The sequence below is a fragment of the Quercus lobata genome, chromosome 4, assembly GCF_001633185.2.
Source record: "Quercus lobata isolate SW786 chromosome 4, ValleyOak3.0 Primary Assembly, whole genome shotgun sequence".
NCBI classification, from domain to species: domain Eukaryota; kingdom Viridiplantae; phylum Streptophyta; class Magnoliopsida; order Fagales; family Fagaceae; genus Quercus; species Quercus lobata.
The window spans coordinates 10,394,989-10,412,995 of NC_044907.1; the positions used below are offsets into that span (position 1 = coordinate 10,394,989).

The 18,007-nt window shown below is 31.8% G+C and overlaps 1 protein-coding gene and 1 pseudogene across 1 annotated transcript; one reads left to right on the plus strand and one right to left on the minus strand.

The window, feature by feature from the left end:
* Nucleotides 1-378: 378 nt before the first annotated feature.
* Nucleotides 379-6,864, minus strand: LOC115988051 (serine carboxypeptidase-like 40). Its single transcript, XM_031111681.1, has 7 exons — nucleotides 6,308-6,864; nucleotides 4,482-4,589; nucleotides 3,949-4,223; nucleotides 2,326-2,586; nucleotides 1,613-1,824; nucleotides 995-1,100; nucleotides 379-828 (listed from the first exon to the last, which is right to left on the minus strand). Exons 1-7 carry the CDS (start codon nucleotides 6,693-6,695, stop codon nucleotides 673-675), a joined length of 1,506 nt encoding a protein of 501 aa, XP_030967541.1. The 5' UTR covers nucleotides 6,696-6,864; the 3' UTR covers nucleotides 379-672.
* Nucleotides 6,865-14,693: 7,829 nt separating this feature from the next.
* On the plus strand, nucleotides 14,694-15,938 carry LOC115984571 (annotated as a pseudogene).
* The last annotated feature ends 2,069 nt before the right edge of the window (nucleotides 15,939-18,007 follow it).

Genomic DNA, 18,007 nt, shown 5'->3' on the forward strand with positions numbered 1-18,007 from the left:
AACTAAGTAACCAAAAGCAGAATGAAATGGAATGAGTGTTCCGAACTTGTTAGTGGATGAGAAATTAATACCCATCTAAAATGAGAATTTTGTACCACAATAACTTAAAACTGTGAGCATTTATATACTTCTAGGAGGTGTAGCACGTAAAGTACATTCAATTTATTCTTTTCATTGATTGATAACTTGTAACTCCATACTATATAATTGTTCAACTTAATCACCATTTGATTTCTCCTTCTGTGCTGAACTTAAAAAGTACCATATAATGGCAAATTAAAACCCCTTGATTAACAAGAAGTTATTACAATGAAATTTGTTTTAGTAAAGGGCAATAGACATGTTGATTGTCCCATGCCTTTTAATGTAAGCAACATATTGATAAATAAATCATATATAGGTGCATCCACTGCCTTTTGAATCCACATTTACAATCCCAATTCCACTGTTGTATGGAAAGTATTATTAATTGAACTCAACATGATTGGATTTGTTGAGGGAAAAAATCAAAATTAAAATAGAATTGTGCTTTGCTCTGAATCAGAATAGCAACTTGCTATTTTACTCATGGTTATTGAAAACAATCAGATAAAAAAGTTAGTTGGCTCTAGAATTGCAAAGCTGAACCCTAGAACAGATCAATGATATGGCCAACTAAGAGACTAAAAGAAATTAGGATGACCTAGAATAAGGAAGAGGTTTGCCACTAAGGAAGTGACTGATCAAAGAAAGTGCTCTCAGTGGCTGGTAGCTTGGCACTTGATGCCCTGCCCCTCTTACAGTTGCAAATGTTAGGTCTCCCTTATACTTTTGTGTATACCCACCAACCTATAACACCAACAGCAAAAAAATTATTAAAAAAAATGTACATATATGGTAATTCTTTTAGAAGTAAAAAAGACATATGAAAATACCCGAGATAAAAATGATAGGTAAAACAATAAGTCTTGAGTCACAACGTCATTAGAAAGTACTCTAGAAAAAATAAAGTTACCTCTCGGTCAACGAACCACGGATACCATGCAGTCTCTACAGGAAGCATCATTTTGTTTAAAGAGTACTTTGTTGAAGTAACAGGAACCCTTCCATCAGTATCACCGCTGCATTTCACCAAACAAATACTCATTTCAAATTTGAAAAAAAATTTTACTATCATATATTGATAGGATAATGATGTGAAGTTATAATCCACAATTCTTCTTTTGACCTTTAGGTGAAGTAAGCTAAATCATAAATAACCTCTTTTTCTATTAGGGTGGGGTAAGCACTGAAGAATGCCAGTTAGAATTAAGGTTAAGAATTCAAATCAAAAGTCCTTTAGTATTTTATTACACCAATCAAGCTGATGATTATCTAGTAATTAAATGGATTCAATAGGATTTGATTGCTTCCAGTATTATGTGGTATATAACCTTTTTATTTCCTTTAAATTCTAAGTAGTGGGAGTTATCAAGTAGGTAGAGAACTTTGTTATCCAAGCAACCATGAACCATGTAATTATCCATAAACGAATTGACAATGATAATAATTTAAGGGTTCAATTAAGGGTTGCCTTTAAATTTTTTCATTCCCTTAAGTCATTAACCATGCCAATTAAAGATGATACTCTTACCTGAAAACCCACACTCGAATGCCATTGGCCATGAATTCTCTCAAAAGGGGAATGATGGTTGATGGGCTATCTATCCATTTTCCAATGATATCACTGCATGGTTCCCAGTCATGTGTGAGTTTAGTAACATTGGCATGCATGGCTTCTTGAACATCAGGCCGATTCAGATAAGCATACACGTAGTAATCACTACATGGATCAATATCCAATATCTGCACACAAAAAAACAATAGAACAATTTATTTCAAATTATTAAGAGCAAATTAACATTCATATAATTTCATTACATAAATGAGCCCCTCTTTTTAAAAATTTAACTTCCAACTTCTAAGATTCATGCAACATGAACAGTGGTTGAAGAAAATTGTTTTCCTAAACTACTTATAAAGCTAAAAGCATAGTGTTTGTTAAAAATTGAAGTTCTAATGGATCTTAGAAATCATACGCTTTCTAAAAGAAATAAAAATTACAAAACTTACAAGAACGTGTTAAAGATATTATGGTCTAAGAGATCCAAACTTATTACAAACTCATATACTTATACTACACAATCTACAATTAAGATTATGGTTATCTCGCTTATTCTGTAGCAGAGTATATGGACTTATAATAAGTTTTGCCCTCTTAAACACAATACATTACAGTCCTCAACAATCAACAGAAATTTTCATTATCAAAAAAAAATAAATAAAATAAATAAATAAAATACTTACAGAGGCTTTCTTGGGTTGAACTGTGAGATTGGAATTGTGACACAAGGGACCATAAATGTTATAGATATCAATAGGGTCCATAGATATTGAGGCTGAATTATAGCCTTCATTGCACTGACCAGTCGGTTTGGCTGCATTGGGTGAGAAATCACAATACTTTTGTATTTTGTTGTTAGCTTCTTCGGAAATGATAACATGGGTAGCAAGGTAATCATACATTCCCTTTTCGTCAGTGTCATCATTAATCACTGCATTTCCAATCTGCATATATAATGAACAAGAAATCAATGAGATGCATAAACATTGAAATAACACAATCTATTGTGGACTATAGAATATAAATATTAAAGGGAATTCTCATGAGATTCTATTTTTGTTTTTACATTTTTTTTAATCTTTAATCTATATGCAGGACTAACTCAACCTCTCCATTTCATAGCATTTATTTATAACTTTACTAACTTATTAAGATTTTTTTTATTATTAAAAAAAACGATAAAAGAATACTTAAACATTTTTGTAACAAAATTTATAATGGTAGAAATTTTGTGCCTACTTGTATAACAATAGCTCAAAGGGGATTACTTTTTCCTTTTCTTTTTTTCCTTCCCTTTATACTTTAGTTAATATTTTGAACCTAATTTGCCCCACAACCCTTCCCAGGAAAACATGATCATCATCATGAATTAATAGTTCTAATTCTACAATTTAAAATATCGTTTCCTACAGCTTACTTTTATTATTATTTTTTTTTTTTTTTTTGAGAGTCTACAGCTTACTTTTATTGATAAAATTGTACTTAGAAAATAAAAATTCAAAAAAAAAAATTGTACTTAGAAAAATAAGGTCTTAAAATTATATGCATAAACAAATGATTTAAATATAATAATAACAATAACCAAACAAGCATTTAATCGTGATAAACAGCTAACAAATTTAACAGTACCCAAAGTGATTAATGGGCCGAATGTGGCCCAGATGGTCCATAGAGTGGTCCAATTCATATAATAAATTAACCTAATTTGTGACCCAATAATGATGGCCGAAATGATGACAAACTATAGAGCTAACACGAAAGTTGGGAAACAATCAATTATTCTGGGCCATTGGACCAGTCCATACACTGTAAATGTTTTTGTACTTATGAGGTATTAGTACTACTTCTAAATATAGATAATAAAATTCTATTCAATTATAATTAATTTGTATGTATACCTTTGAATTGTGACACTTAATTAGTCCTGAATATCATTACACCATGTAAATCAAATCAAACTTTTGTGAGCCATATATGATCACTTAGAAAAAAGTATGTTATTTTTATATAGATTATTGTTTTAAGTCATGTTTTTCTTTTCCCATTGTAGTACAAAAAATGAAATTGTGCTTTGCATGTTTTTCACTGTTGACCTTTCTTTCTTTGGTGATCATGGATTTCTTAGTTCATTCAAAGTGGAAGTTCATTGAGTTGGACCCACTGTTATCACCATTTTTCTTCACCATCATGAAAATTATAGGAGAAAAAAACAAAAGGCAAAGAAACATGGTGTAACTTCTAAGATTCAATCATCCTCATTGTAAAGCACAAGCATATATTTTTGGGGGAGAGAGAGAGAGACTTACAATGATTCCTTTGAGGTTGATAAGGGTCTTGTTAGCCTTTTTATTATGTTGAAGAATGGTATGAGCAAGTTGAGGAACATAATGCCCAGCATAACTTTCTCCAGAAATATAAAAATCTCTATTCTTGTATTCAGGAAATCTTTCTAGCCAGTTAATCACAAACCAATAACTGTCTAAAGCAGTTCTACTATCTCCACTTGTATTATAATCCGATGTTCTATTTGAGTATGAAAATCCTACCCCAGCAGGAGACTCAAGAAATAAAACATTTGCAGCTGAAAAAAAAAATTTGAGTTTTCAGATTTGACCAAAGAATGAAAATTAAAATTCTAACTTCTTGTTAGGGCATAATAATAGCACTATAGTTGAATAAGAGATTTTACTTTCAATCTCCGTCTACATCAAAAACTGAATAATGTATTAGTTTGATGATAAAAAAACAAAAATTATAGAAACGGATGTCATAAGTTGACACTCAATAAAAAATAAAAATAAAAAATAAAAAAACTAATATTGTTATAAGATAACTATACCTTTATTCCATGCAAATTCATTTGTAAAAAGTGTTTTGCCATCACTGAGTACACGAAATGGTCCGAGCTCTTGCATTGCTCCATAAGCAAGAGATGAACAACCTGGGCCTGTGGAGAAATTAAACAAGGTTTAATCACCATATTAAAACATAGAATTAACTTCTTCTTTTTATTTTTGAACCAAAACTTAGTAATAACAAGGTTTCACATACTATAGAGTATAGATGTAGATAAAATTTCTTTTTTTAGAAAGTAGATGCAGAAAACATGTTATTAATTTGATATAATTATATCTTGTCAAATATATATTAATATATTTATCAATCTCAAAGTTTTGGGATTATTGTTGTCGTGGTCAAATATAATAAACTTATAGCACTTTTTTTTACATGTCTATTTAAATTCATTAAATATATTCAAAACACTAATAAATTAATAATCCCAATGACAAATCCTCTTTTTATATGATAATAGCTTGCTTTAGGAGCAATTGACAATAGTTGAAAGTAAAAGTTTATTGGGTAGCCATACTTTTTTAAATGAGGAAGAGCAAATGGGCAATAGCCGCAATAACCTTGTTTAAAAAAAAAATTATATCTGAATTTAAAGAGGTGATGATACTATACTTAAAATGCATGCTAAGCTTGACTATTCTAGTGTAAAAGAATGATAATTTTTTTTTTTTTTTTTGACCGAAGGCGATAAAATTTTATTAAATAATCAAAAAAAAGTACAAACTACTTAGTAAGAAGAGTGTCAGAAGCAAAAAGCCTACGCAGAGGCTATGATAGCTACTGGGCTCGGAAAAAGAAAAAAGAAAAAACAAACATGAAAAGATCCAAAGCAAGATGTGTGTACAATCACTACTAAATCATACATCCATATGTAGTTTTTAATATTTTCTTTATTTTAAATTACAATTTGCAAGATGGATATACAACACTCCCGCCGAGAAATCCTCCAGAAGAGTGAGTTTTGGGATTTGATTTGCAGAGCTTCCACAAAAGGCAGTGGCACAGATGCCACCTGAGCAATATAAATATATCTATATATATATATATATATATATAATTTATTTATTTAAAAATAATAATATATTTTTTTAGAATCTTTTTTAAATAATAATTGAGCAAGAGGGGTTGAAATGTCTTTCAATAAGAGTGTGACAATTATAGGTATTTATAATAACAATAATACATATAGGCAATTTTTTAGGTGGAATTTTTTTTTCCAATCAAGATTTTGAAAAAAAAAATCATTATAAATATTATAGTTATATATACACCTCAATTACAATTTCTCATCTATAATATAGTTATAAATCGGCAAAGAAGCCACTAATCATTCACATTTTTATCATTGAAGAGTAATCATTCACATTTTTGTACAGTAACACACATAATATTGTTGAAAATTTTCTTATAATAATGATACCTCCCAACCTATTATAGGTACTATCATGCAAAGGTATGGCCTCACTTCAGAGAGAGAGAGATAGCTAGAGAGAGAAAGAGTCCCAAAGAAAGAGGGTGTAACCACCACATAACTAATGATGAATTTTTCAAGAATTCTAGTTCAGGTTCTTATGGCTTTTTTATGGGATATTTTCATACATTCCTATCCAAACTATCTCTGGCTGTCTCCCTCTAAAGGAATCAAAAATGAAAAGAAATGAGAAAAAGTCCAAAACCATAGCCAAACAATCAATGAAAAAAGCCAAAAAGGATAAGAAGACTCTGCATTATACAAACAACCTACATTATTTGTGCTAGCTAGTGACAATTATGATCAGTTTGGAGTGATTGATAGAATAGATGAAAGTTTACCTCCATTGAGCCAAAGAAGAAGAGGCAAATCCTTAGAATTCTCAGCTTCTGTAAGATAGTAATAAAGTGCACGACCAGCTTCTTTATTCACTGTAACATAGCCACCATATTGAGAGAAATTCACTTGGGGTTGTCCAGGCAATCTCACAATCCTATCTTTGTCCTTCAAACCCACTTCAACAGGAACATGATTATCGACCTTATCGGCTTCATCGACAACATTACTTACCTCGAAAGCACTAGTGTCCACACCCAAACTTTCCTTCAACTTTGGCTTGAAAAGAAAATCTAGAGCCTTTCCTACCTTACCAACGCTTCCATGAGTTTGAGCCAAAAGGCATGAAACACTGAAAAAGAATAGAACCCAACAAATGGTTTTACTGCCCATTGAAACTAACAGAGTGAGAAAGAAAACAATGGAAATGGATGAAGGAGAAAGGTAGTAGGTTTGAATATTGGATCCAAGCTAGTTATATATATAGTAGAGAGTCGAAGAAAGATAGATTGTTTAATTTAGAACGGGTACGTTTCAACTAGCATGAAAGGTTAAAAATGCAAAGAGATCTTCTTCTTTTTTTATGTCACAATGATAATATATGTGGACCAAATTGCTAGTGAATTGTTTGTTGCCATGTGCTTAATGTTGAGACACTGGTTTATCATATAAATATAGTGTTTGTTCGAACTTTCCTCTACATCTAAAGGCTGTTAATTACTAAAATTCGGGATTATTTCTTTGACCAAACCGTAAGAATTGGAATTTGGTGCTATATTTAAACTGCAATATATGTTTCCATCTGTCAATTTGTCAATATTACAGAGAAGTTGCAGGCTCAAATTTAAGGTGTTTGGGTGTATTTTGTTGATATTTTTGGACAGATTCAGTTTTAGAAATAACCCAAAAAAAATAAATAAATAAATAAATAAAATCCCTTTCTAGTTTTACTTTAAAATCCAAAAATCCTAGGTGTATTTTGTTGATCTTTTGGACAGATTCATTTAAATAAAAAATAAATAAATAAATAAAAAAGGGAAACAGACAAAATCTTGTAGGATTCTTACTTTAAAATCCAAAATCCTTTGAAAGTTTGAGTATAACACTTAATCCCACATAATATTGTTTGTTAATTAGATAATGCATAAACTTCCTACGATTTTTAAATTAAAACAAAGTTCCGGTGGCATTTTTTTTATATGAAAATACAACTCTAAATATAAACATGTATTATCATGTGAGTAATTCACATAAGGATTAAGTTACACTTAAAACAAGGATAGATTTTGTGTTTTAGGGAGAAACCACAAATATTTTTGTGTATTTTTCCTTCAATTTATTAAAAAAATAGTGCATTAAAATATTAAATGTGTCTTAACTTGTCTTAGTCAGAACTCAGAAAATTAGTTAACAAGTCCATTTTATATTATCATTTAATGAAATAATGACCCAAAAAAAAAGTATCTCTGGTGGAATTGTTTGGTGAGCAATAAGACAATGAAATAAGATAAATTTTCCTTTTTGGTAATTTTTACTAAGTTTAATGATATTGTAAATTTCTCTATCCGGCTGCAATACTGTAATTTGTTGTCATTATTTATTGTGATAATCCTTCATTGCTTTCTTGATACTAAAAACAAAACTAGATTACAAGTTACATCCTTTAAATTTTGAGTTATTTTGATTTTGTTCCCTTGTGTAAAGTTTTGAATATTTTTCCCTACCTGCATTCATGCTCTTTAAAAACCGCATAATCTCTAAAATAGTAGCCATGAATGAAATAAGTAAAAAGGACAAAAAAAAAACTAAAAACTAAATTATATGGATTAATAAATAAATAAATAAATAAATAATTGTTATTGTGGCTTAAATAGGGCTTAAAAACAACATAATTTTGTAAATTTTCGTCATTTTGAGTTTATGTGGTATTTAATGACCACCTTATCAATTGACATAGAGAATAAGGAGGAAATTCAAAAGAATCAAAACACTATAATGTTAGGGATGAAAACCTAAAATTTTAAATTTAAGGAGGTGAAATGAAAATGAGATTGAACTTATAGGGTGTAACTAAAAATTTTAACTTAAAAATAATAAATTACTTTACTAAATTATACATGCATGCATTTGCAAAAGCCAAGGACAAAATAGTTTGATCCAATGTACTATAGGACTTTCTGGATAGCCCTTGATTTGCTCGTCTAAATGGATTTTTCAGTTTTCCATTCATTGTTATTCAATAATTGTGTAGTTTAATGTGAAACGCTAAATGATTTCATATACAAACAACAGCCTATTTTATATAATTGATAGCCATTTATAGTTTTTGTTTTGGTTTTTCTTTTCTTTTTTGTGCTGTTGAAAATACATTAATTGAAATAGACCCCACTTCTATAGACATTAAGAGAAATGCAAGGCAAGAATGCACATGCAATGTGAGCCCTACTTTGAGATTCCAAAATCCAAATATCTTCTAGAGTAGCCAACATGGTATTAGTATTATGTAATATGCAATTGCCTAATAGAACCATTTAGATAGAACCATGAATAATTGTCTAATATTCATGTTCTCAAGACAACAAGTTTTAAAACTCCTAAAATTATGACCTATAATTCAAAAGATCATATGTTCTCACTCACTAATGGTCTGATACTTCAATCATTGATAGTTAGTAGTTTCAATGCAACACTCTCAAATGAAGACTATGAAGTTCAAGTGTTCAAAACCCGTGAAATCCAAATATGATCGTTGGCCACCATAATTAGAGGGTCCCCTTATGGTTATAAAATAAAATAATTGATTTTTTTTCATTTTTGTTTTAGGAAAAACAATAAGTCTAGATGCCACTTTTCTTTTTTTTTCACAACCTATTAAAAGATGACTTATCATAATTGGTACATAATAAAAAAAAAAATCATGAAAAATATAAAAATCTGAAGAAAAAAAAAGTTAATTATTTTTTGTTTTCCCATAACAATATTTAAAAAATACTTCATAAACCAATACTTTTAAGATATCTATTAACTTTTTCCTAAAATAGTACTTGTAGGGACACGTTTTTTAACAACCCAAAGATGACTTTGAGCTCGTATGTAAAGGGCCCGAACAATATGATCTGTAGAGAGTGGGTTTGGAAAGACCTGCCCTTGGGCGCTGGGCGTCGGTCTGATCCTGGTTTCATAAGAACTCATACAAAGATAGGCTTGGACTGCATAGCTGAGCCTTACCTTGGTGTGGTTTAGGAGGTTTGGCTCCTCGGCCTTAGTCCGAGGAGCATTACATTCTCACCAGTCTTCCTCCTCCTCTTCCTTTTTCCAGGGTTTCCCCCCCTCCTCCCTTCTTTTTTGCTCTCTTTTCCTTTTTATACTCGTATTCACTTCTCCTTCTTCATCTACGTGTCAGTTTCTCCTTATTTGGGGTGGTTACTCGTCTTATCAATCCTCACGTCAGAGTGGTTGGGAAAAACTGGATAGCATGGTATGAGATATGGGCTTGTCAGGTGCTGGGCTCCACGTTATGGTGTTGGCAGCTTTCTTGCTTGTACTGCTCTTGCACTGATTTTGTCCTTTCCTTCAGGCGTTTTGTGAGGCGTTGAGCTTGAGGTTATCCTCGGCTACATTCTTGGGCCATTAAGGGGTTCTCATCATACCTCCTTGGCAGTAAGGCTCCTCGGCTTGGGCTTTGGGCCCTTAATGTGAAGTGAGTCGGGATTCCAAATTTCAGGCCCCACAATACTCATGAAATACAATTGAGGTGTATTCTACCCTAATAAGTACAAGATCCACCCAAGAAAAGAATTGCTAACTTTTTTTAACAACCTATAAAAGATGACTTATTATAATTAGTATATACTCCTCAAATACAACTGAGTTGTACTCCATCCTAATACATACAAGCCACCAAATATAAGAATGAACTTTCTTCAAAACCTATTAAAAATGACTTATTATAACTGGTACATAATAAAAATAATGCTCATGGAATATAGTTGTTGTGTGTTCTGTGTACCCTAATAAATACAAGCCACCTAATGTAAGAATTAACTTTTTTTTCAAAACCTATTAAAGATGACTTATTATAATTAGTACATAATAAAAATAAAAATAGTACTTCTATAACACAATTGAGGAGTATCTCACCCTAATAAACACAACCCATTTAACATAAGAATTAACTTTCTCAAACTATTAAAGAGAACTTACTTTAATAAAAATAGCATGTGTTCACCTCTAATAATAGTTTACTTTATATTAGACATGGCAAAACGGGCGGGTCGGGTCGGGTTCGGGTCGGGTCAATCGGGTCACGGGTCAAAAACGGGTCATTTTAAGCGGGTTGAAATCGGGTTCGGGTCAATCGGGTTGCGGGTCGGGTCGGGTTGACCCGTATTTTTCACATGAAATTTTTTATTTTTATTTTTTATTTTTTTTATAAAGAAAACAATATGTATTTGCCATTTGGATAGTTATGCAACATATTACTTGATGTAAAATGCATTATTTTGAATTCACTACTTATATCAAGAATAAACTCAGCTAAACTTATTAATATTTATTCAATAATTTTAAAATTATACAAATCCTAACATTGCTATCTAAAACAAAACAACACAAAGATAAGTAAAACAAATATAAAAGTTTTATTTTTACACAATATCAACATTCCAAAAAAAAAAAATTACAAATGACTTATTGGATAACTCATTTGATAAAGAATAAAAACATATAAGAAAGTTACAATTTTAAAATTTAATTTTATAATCTATTATCAATTGTGGTTGACATTCTATTTCAATTTGAGATATACATTAAAGTTTGATTGCTTACTTATTTATACCTAGTCTCTTTTATGAAGATCATATCATTGTTAAGCAGCACACATTCTAGGAAATATCATAATTTATTTTGAAAAGTTGTTTATTTTGAACATAAATTGTTAAAAAATAGATCTAAGCATTCATAATTTATGCTAATTTGATACTTTGGCTTTACTATTTTCACACTTGTGAATGTGTCTCACACATATCTACAATTTTAAATCTATTTTTAACTTTACTGTAACCAGATTATCTTAACATGTACTTTGCTATTTGATATCTAAAAATCTTTACTCATTACAGAATGCTCAACCATTTATTTTTCAATTAATTTGCATGTAGTTATGTAAATGTATCAATTGTTTCCTTAAAACTCATAATAAACAATTAAACTAATATTGTCTTAATTTCACTATTTTTTTTACTAAAAAAAAAAAAGTTTTAAAAAAATGGTTCGGGTTCGGGTCGGGTCGCGGGTCGGGTCGGGTTGACCCGCACAAAACACGGGTCGGGCCACGGGTCAACCCGTTTTTGCTTCGGGTCAAAAAAATCGGGTTCGAGTCGGGTATTTTTCGGGTCGGGTCGGGTCAGAAAATTCTGACCCGTTTTGCCATGTCTACTTTATATATATATATTGAGTTTATCTTATATTTTTTGTATTAAATAATTTGTATTTATTGTTGTGGAATATCATGTCACAGTACTTCATGAAGCAAAGATATATGTGAAGGTAAACAAAAGATAAATAAATTACTTGTCAAGAGGGACTGTGATGCAATGATTGAACTGTGGGGCAGTTGTGAAGGACCTTTTTTTATTGGTCATTTGAATTAGACTAATAGAATAAGACCAAAGGATAGCGATTCCTTTGGAGGATAGTTTGGTTGGGAAAACATTTTCTTTGAAGATTTCTCAAATGATTCCCATAGAATTGAGAAGGTTCCAAAAGTTCTCTGATTGGGATTTAAAGTTGTTTTCGTTGTGAAACTAATGGTCCGTATGGTCATGAACAAAATGGAGAGGAAAAACAATAACAAAAACAACAGCAATAACAAGATTAGGAAAAAAAAAAAGTAATAGTATGAGATAAAAGAAAACTAATATAAGGTATGGGTGATTGGGAGAACAGTAAGGACATCCAGTTGATGAGGTTGCACACGACTCTAAGATGATGAGGTTTTGATTATTGCAATCAATGTTAACCAAAAAAAAAAAAGATTATTGCATTCCATGAATAGGACTTGTCTTTAGAGAAAAAGGACATGTAACATTTAAGTACATATATATATATAGGGATAAAAACAATAGTTTTTATTTTATTTATGATGTTTAGATATTTGTATTGTAGTATAAAATATTGATTCATTCAGTTTTCACTATCCATAATGCATCTATGTGTCCAGAAAATGGAAAACACTTATATAAAAAAATAATGTCTTAGTCTTTTGATTAGACTATTCTATTTTTTATTCATAATACTCCATGGAACCACTTGTAAATCATCCAAATAGTTTGATTAAGATTCAACATATTGAAATGAGTAATTATAGTATCACATAAAAAATCACAACTTTTATCACAATTATCTTATCTGACAAACTATAGTTGACTATTGTCATTTTCACATAAACCAATTACTTTTTATCTATTACTCACAGTTTGTCACGTAGAAAGTTGTGACAGGAGTTGTCCATTTTTTTTTGTTACTTTTTTTTTTTTTTTTTTTTTTTTTTTTGGGTATTGAAATATGTTGCAGAGTAACTTTTCCAAAATCAGACTTTTTCACTTTTTACCGGGGAACAACAACAGATAGAACAAGACTAGAAATTAGGATTTAGGAATGAAAATTGGCAATGAGTTGTTTTGGGGCTGGATTAATTCAAGCCCAAATCCAATTAATTGGGTAAAGTTTGGGGGGGTGGGGAATAGAGAGCCCATTATGAGGACCCAAGAAGCTTGGTGGGCTTGGATCTATTGTGACCAATAATATTATGACAAGCAAGCAGCATCAGCATATTTACGCATTTTTTTAGCCCGGCTCATCTCTGTGAAGTGTTGGACTTTACTTTTCATTTTCGTCATCTCCTTTCTTTTTCTTTTTCTTTTTTTTTTTTTTCAATTAAATTCTTACAAGTTCTATACATTATTATATGACTAATATTACCAAAACTTTTATAAATTACAACATTTTATTTTCTACTATTAACAACTTACTAACTTTTAAAATCATAAAAAAATAAATTGTGTTCACAATAATAATAATAATAATGAAAATTTATTATTATTATTATTATTATTATTATTATTATTATTATTATTATTATTATATACATATGGCATCTTCCATCTTTAAAGTAATCTTGCATGTAATAGTAATGATTGATACATAATATATTTAATATTATTCTATAAAATTAGGTGACTTTGTAAAAAATTCTTAATGAAATTTTTAGGTTTTAGCAAACATCTAAACTTTTTTAATTGGATGGAAAGAGAAAGAAACCCAGGCTAAAAGACTTCCTAACAAGCAACCCCTTTTTAATTTTTTTAAAAAGCCACGTTAGAAAATTAAAAATAAAATTCTGAATTTAGAATTTTTAAAAATTTAATTAAATTAATTTTTTAAATCTTAAAATCAGATATTTGTATCTCGTATAATGAATGATCTAGGTTTAGAGAGAGAGAGAGAGAGAATGATCTGGGTGATCTGGGTTTAGAGAGAGAGAGAGGGGCTGAGATGCTCACAATCAGTGTGAGAAGTGTCGACTTTGCCTTGAAGCTCTCGCATTTCAGCAACTTCTCAAACCTCGGCAACATCCTCGCCAGCCTGGCTGGGTCTGGGTTCGGTGCGGCGTCGATCACCGAAGCCAAACACAACGCCGCTCCGATCTGTTAGGGTAAGTCTGGCTCCATGAAGAGCGCGTCAGAGAAAGGCTTCAGAAATGAGCTGAACGGCGGAAGGTTAATTTTCATTCACTCGTTTAGTCCAGAATTTTTATTATTATAAACTACATTTTATTCTTCTTCTTTTTTAAATTGTTTTTTATTTGTGAGAAATATTCTGTTTGGTTGGGGAGAAAATGCTGGCAAAGAGAAAGAGAATTTGTATATTGGAGTTTCAAATGTTCTCTTAAATTTCTTAAATATTTGGACTCTGTTTGTTTACCGAGAAAATCACAAGGTGGTTAATTTTCATTTGTTTAGTCCAGATTTTTTATTATTAAAAGCTATGTTTTATTCTTCTTCTTTTCTTTTTCCTTTTTTATTAATTGGAATGGCTGGGTTGGGTTGAATTTGGTTATATTGTCTTTGGGTTAAATGGGGTTCAATGGGTTTTTAGTTAAAACCCAATAATCACTGGATCTAATTGGGTTGATGCCCATTTAACCCAACTAATAATTAGGTGTGTTTGAGTTCAATTAGAGTGGATGGGTTTGGGTGGGCAAATGGGTTTGGGTTTACTTTGCCACCCCTGTTTCTTATGTAAATCTTGGGTCTTGAATATCATATTCAACTCTTCCACAAACGTTGCAAAGATCAACAAGAAGCAGAAATAAAAAGATCCAAGAGAACAATGGAGGGTGAGATAAACAACTTCATAAAGGTATGGTTCTCAGTCTTGCTATGTCTTTCTTATTGCTATGCAATTAGTAAGATTGTCTCCAAAGGTCCTTCAAGACTCCTTTGTGTTCTCCCAGTAGTCTGTATCTTCCTCTTCCTTCCTCTTAGCCTCCATACCATTCATCTTGGAGGCACAGCTACTTTTTTCATTGCTTGGCTTGCCAATTTCAAGCTCTTATTGTTTGCTTTTGGTAAAGGGTCTTTGTGTTCTGACCCATCATTCTCTCTTGGACACTTTGTTGCTCTTGCTGGCCTTCCCATCAAGATCCAACAAAACAGAAGCCCAAAACCATTAGAGAACCCCCAAAACACCCAAAATAAGATAAACCCTTCTCCATTAAAGTCACAGCTAAATGGCCATAATATAATAAACCCACCTCCAAAACAAATGGAGAAACCCAAAAATACTAAAAATAAATCAAACCCATCTCCACCAATTTCACATCTAAATGGCCAAAACAAAGAAAACCCAACTTCCAAACAGACCAAATAAGGCCATATATCCCTTCTTAATTATGCCATTAAGTGTATCCTTATGGTTATTATGTTTCGTGTCTATGACTACGGTGATCAAATCAAATCTATCCAAAGCTCATATTTATTCTTTATTGCTTTCACATATACTTTTCCCTTAAGATCATTCTAGCCATTGCGGCAACCTTGGCTCAAAAGTCAAACCCTAGTAGGACTAGGGCTAGCGCCACAGTTCAATGAGCCATACATGTCCACTTCACTACAAGACTTTTGGAGTAGGAGATGGAATCTCATGGTTACCAGTATCCTACATGTCATCGTATACAATCCCACCCGCTGCTCAATGACACATGTCGTCGGCCACAAATGGGCTCCACTACTTGCTGTCTTCACCACATTTGTAGTATTAGGGCTCATGCATGAGCTCATTTTCTACTACATGGGGTGCTTGAGGCCCACATGGGAGATCATGTGCTTCTTTCTCCTACATGGTTTTTGTTTGGTGGTTGAGATTTTCTTGAAGAAGTCATTTTTTACCGTCAGGGGTGGGTGGAGGTTGCCTTGTCTGATTTCGGGGCTATTGACATTGGGATTTGTGATCATTACCTCATTATGGTTGTTCTTTCCTTAGTTCCTCTGGTCTAAGATTGATAGGGGTTTTGGAGAGTACGCTATATTTCGCGAGTTTCTAAGTAATGTTACTCATTCGTTTAAGGAATTGTAACTAAGTTTTACCTATGTTCAAAGTAAAAAAGAAACCAAAAAAAAAAAAAAAATTATGGAAGCAATAATTATCTCATCCACCTTATAAATCCACAGTTTCTAAGAAATCATGAAGAGTAACCAAAATATGAAGTAAAATCCTCAAACATAGGGATATAAGGGATAGGGTTAAAATTCCTTGGAGTTAGTAAATTGCATTATAGGAGGAAAATTAATGTGGTTGCCACTTGCCAGATATTGTATTTGCAACTCTCAACGAAATGTAGTCTTGAATTTATTGTAATAATTTTTTTTATATTCTATGATATATAGGTTTGACTTTTTAACTGAGTTTTGTTATGTGGTAAGTTGCTGTCACACATGATAATAATAGGCCAACTTGCCAAGATTCTTTTTTTTTTTCTTTTAAATATTTGTGTAACATAGACTAAGTGGTTAATTAGTGTTGTATGCCAGTAATTAATTCTCAGCACTAGTAGAAATTTTAAGGCGAGTTGCATTGCTTTCAATGGGAAATGTAATTTAAAAAAAAAATAAAAATAAAATAAAATAAAATTTCAAATGATATTATCTGTAAGACAACTTCTTAGGTTATGTGAATGGGAAATGTGAGCAAGACGAAGTAAATAAAAATTGAGTGCTGATAATGGGTGTTAATGGATTATTTTAAGAAAGTTTAAATATTACTTTCATAGAAGATATAAAAAGCTGTCAAAAAAATTAATTTCTTTTTGCTCATAAAAAGCTTCAAAAAATAGTTCCTAAACTAATGTTTTAGGGCATTCGTCAACTTAATTTTCCCATAAAAATTAGTAAAGTGAGTCTCACCTTAAAGTTCTTCAAAATCAAGTACCTAGACTATTTAGCTCCGCTAAGAAAGTTTGTCTCTATTAGATAAATACCACGAACACAACTTTTTTATTTAATATTTTTCAAAATTCATTATTGATGTGGTTGATTGAAAAATAGACACAATTTTTTATATGAATTATTTTTTTCCACCACTCACAGCCAATCATTTAAGTAATTATGAAAAGTATTATGAAAAAATTGTGCACATCATTATTAGTGTAGATCTTTTCATTCTCTCCTCCTGAATGTTGTTGAAATCAAAGCACCCAAATTTAGGTCTTGTAATTAAACAGTATCCTAAGCATTGCACCTAGGGTTGTCCACGGGTCGAGTCGGGTTGAGTTTGTGCCCAACCCAAACTCAACCTGAATGATTCTGGTGGTTGAAAATTTGACCCGAAACTGACTCGACTGATCCGGTCAGATTTTTTGGTTTAGGTTCGTCGGTTTCGGGTGGTATCAGTTTGGGTGTCAGGTTTCATCGCCAAGGCGAAATCTGGCCAGATCTAGCGAGATCTGGCCGAATCCTTCGAAATCTAGCCTAGATTTTGTTGGATAACGGCGAGATCTTGCCAAATCTCCCCAGATTTGATCCAAAATTCGTAATATTTCGCCAGAAAGGATGATTGTTTCAGTTCGAGTTAGGTGTCACGGGTTTTGAAACATAAAACTGGCAACCGACCCGTGTGGGGTTGGGTTAGAGAGTTCGGACCCACATCCAATCGTCGGAGACGTCGGATCGAGTGGCGGCGAATCGGGCTCAGGCAGGTTGGGCGGGTGGCCGAGTGGGTTGGGCAGCCCTAATTGCACCTGATCCTGATCCAAATCATTAACTTCTAATATTTGGCTAGAGCCCACTACGTTATCACATTTAAGGTCCTTTAGAATGTAGTTTTTGCGTTTGGCCTATAAGTCCTATGGACAGCTCGAAACAACTACTTCTTTCATCAGGAAAACAAAACTATCCACCAGTTACTTGACCAGGTCCATCATCTTGCTCAGGAATATTTTTATCTTGCTTATCCTATAAAAACCAAACCAGCAAAAACTCTTCAACTGGTTGTTTGGAAACCTCCAACTAACCCATATATTACATTAAATGCAAATGTGGAGTCATTAGAAATAGTAATGGGCACTGGATAAAAGGATTTTCTATTAATCTAGGAATTGCAAAAAAATAACCTAGCTGATTTTTGTTGTTCATTATGGACTTAATCTA

Excerpts from the sequence above, each read along its gene's own strand:
- LOC115988051 (XM_031111681.1), bottom strand. The coding sequence starts at position 6,695 with ATGGGCAGTAAAACCATTTGTTGGGTTCTATTCTTTTTCAGTGTTTCA. Across the intron at positions 2,587-3,948 it reads TCAACCTCAAAGGAATCATT|ATTGGAAATGCAGTGATTAA; the intron begins GTAAGTCTCTCT and ends TTATATATGCAG. Across the intron at positions 829-994 it reads CGTGGTTCGTTGACCGAGAG|GTTGGTGGGTATACACAAAA; the intron begins GTAACTTTATTT and ends TTGGTGTTATAG.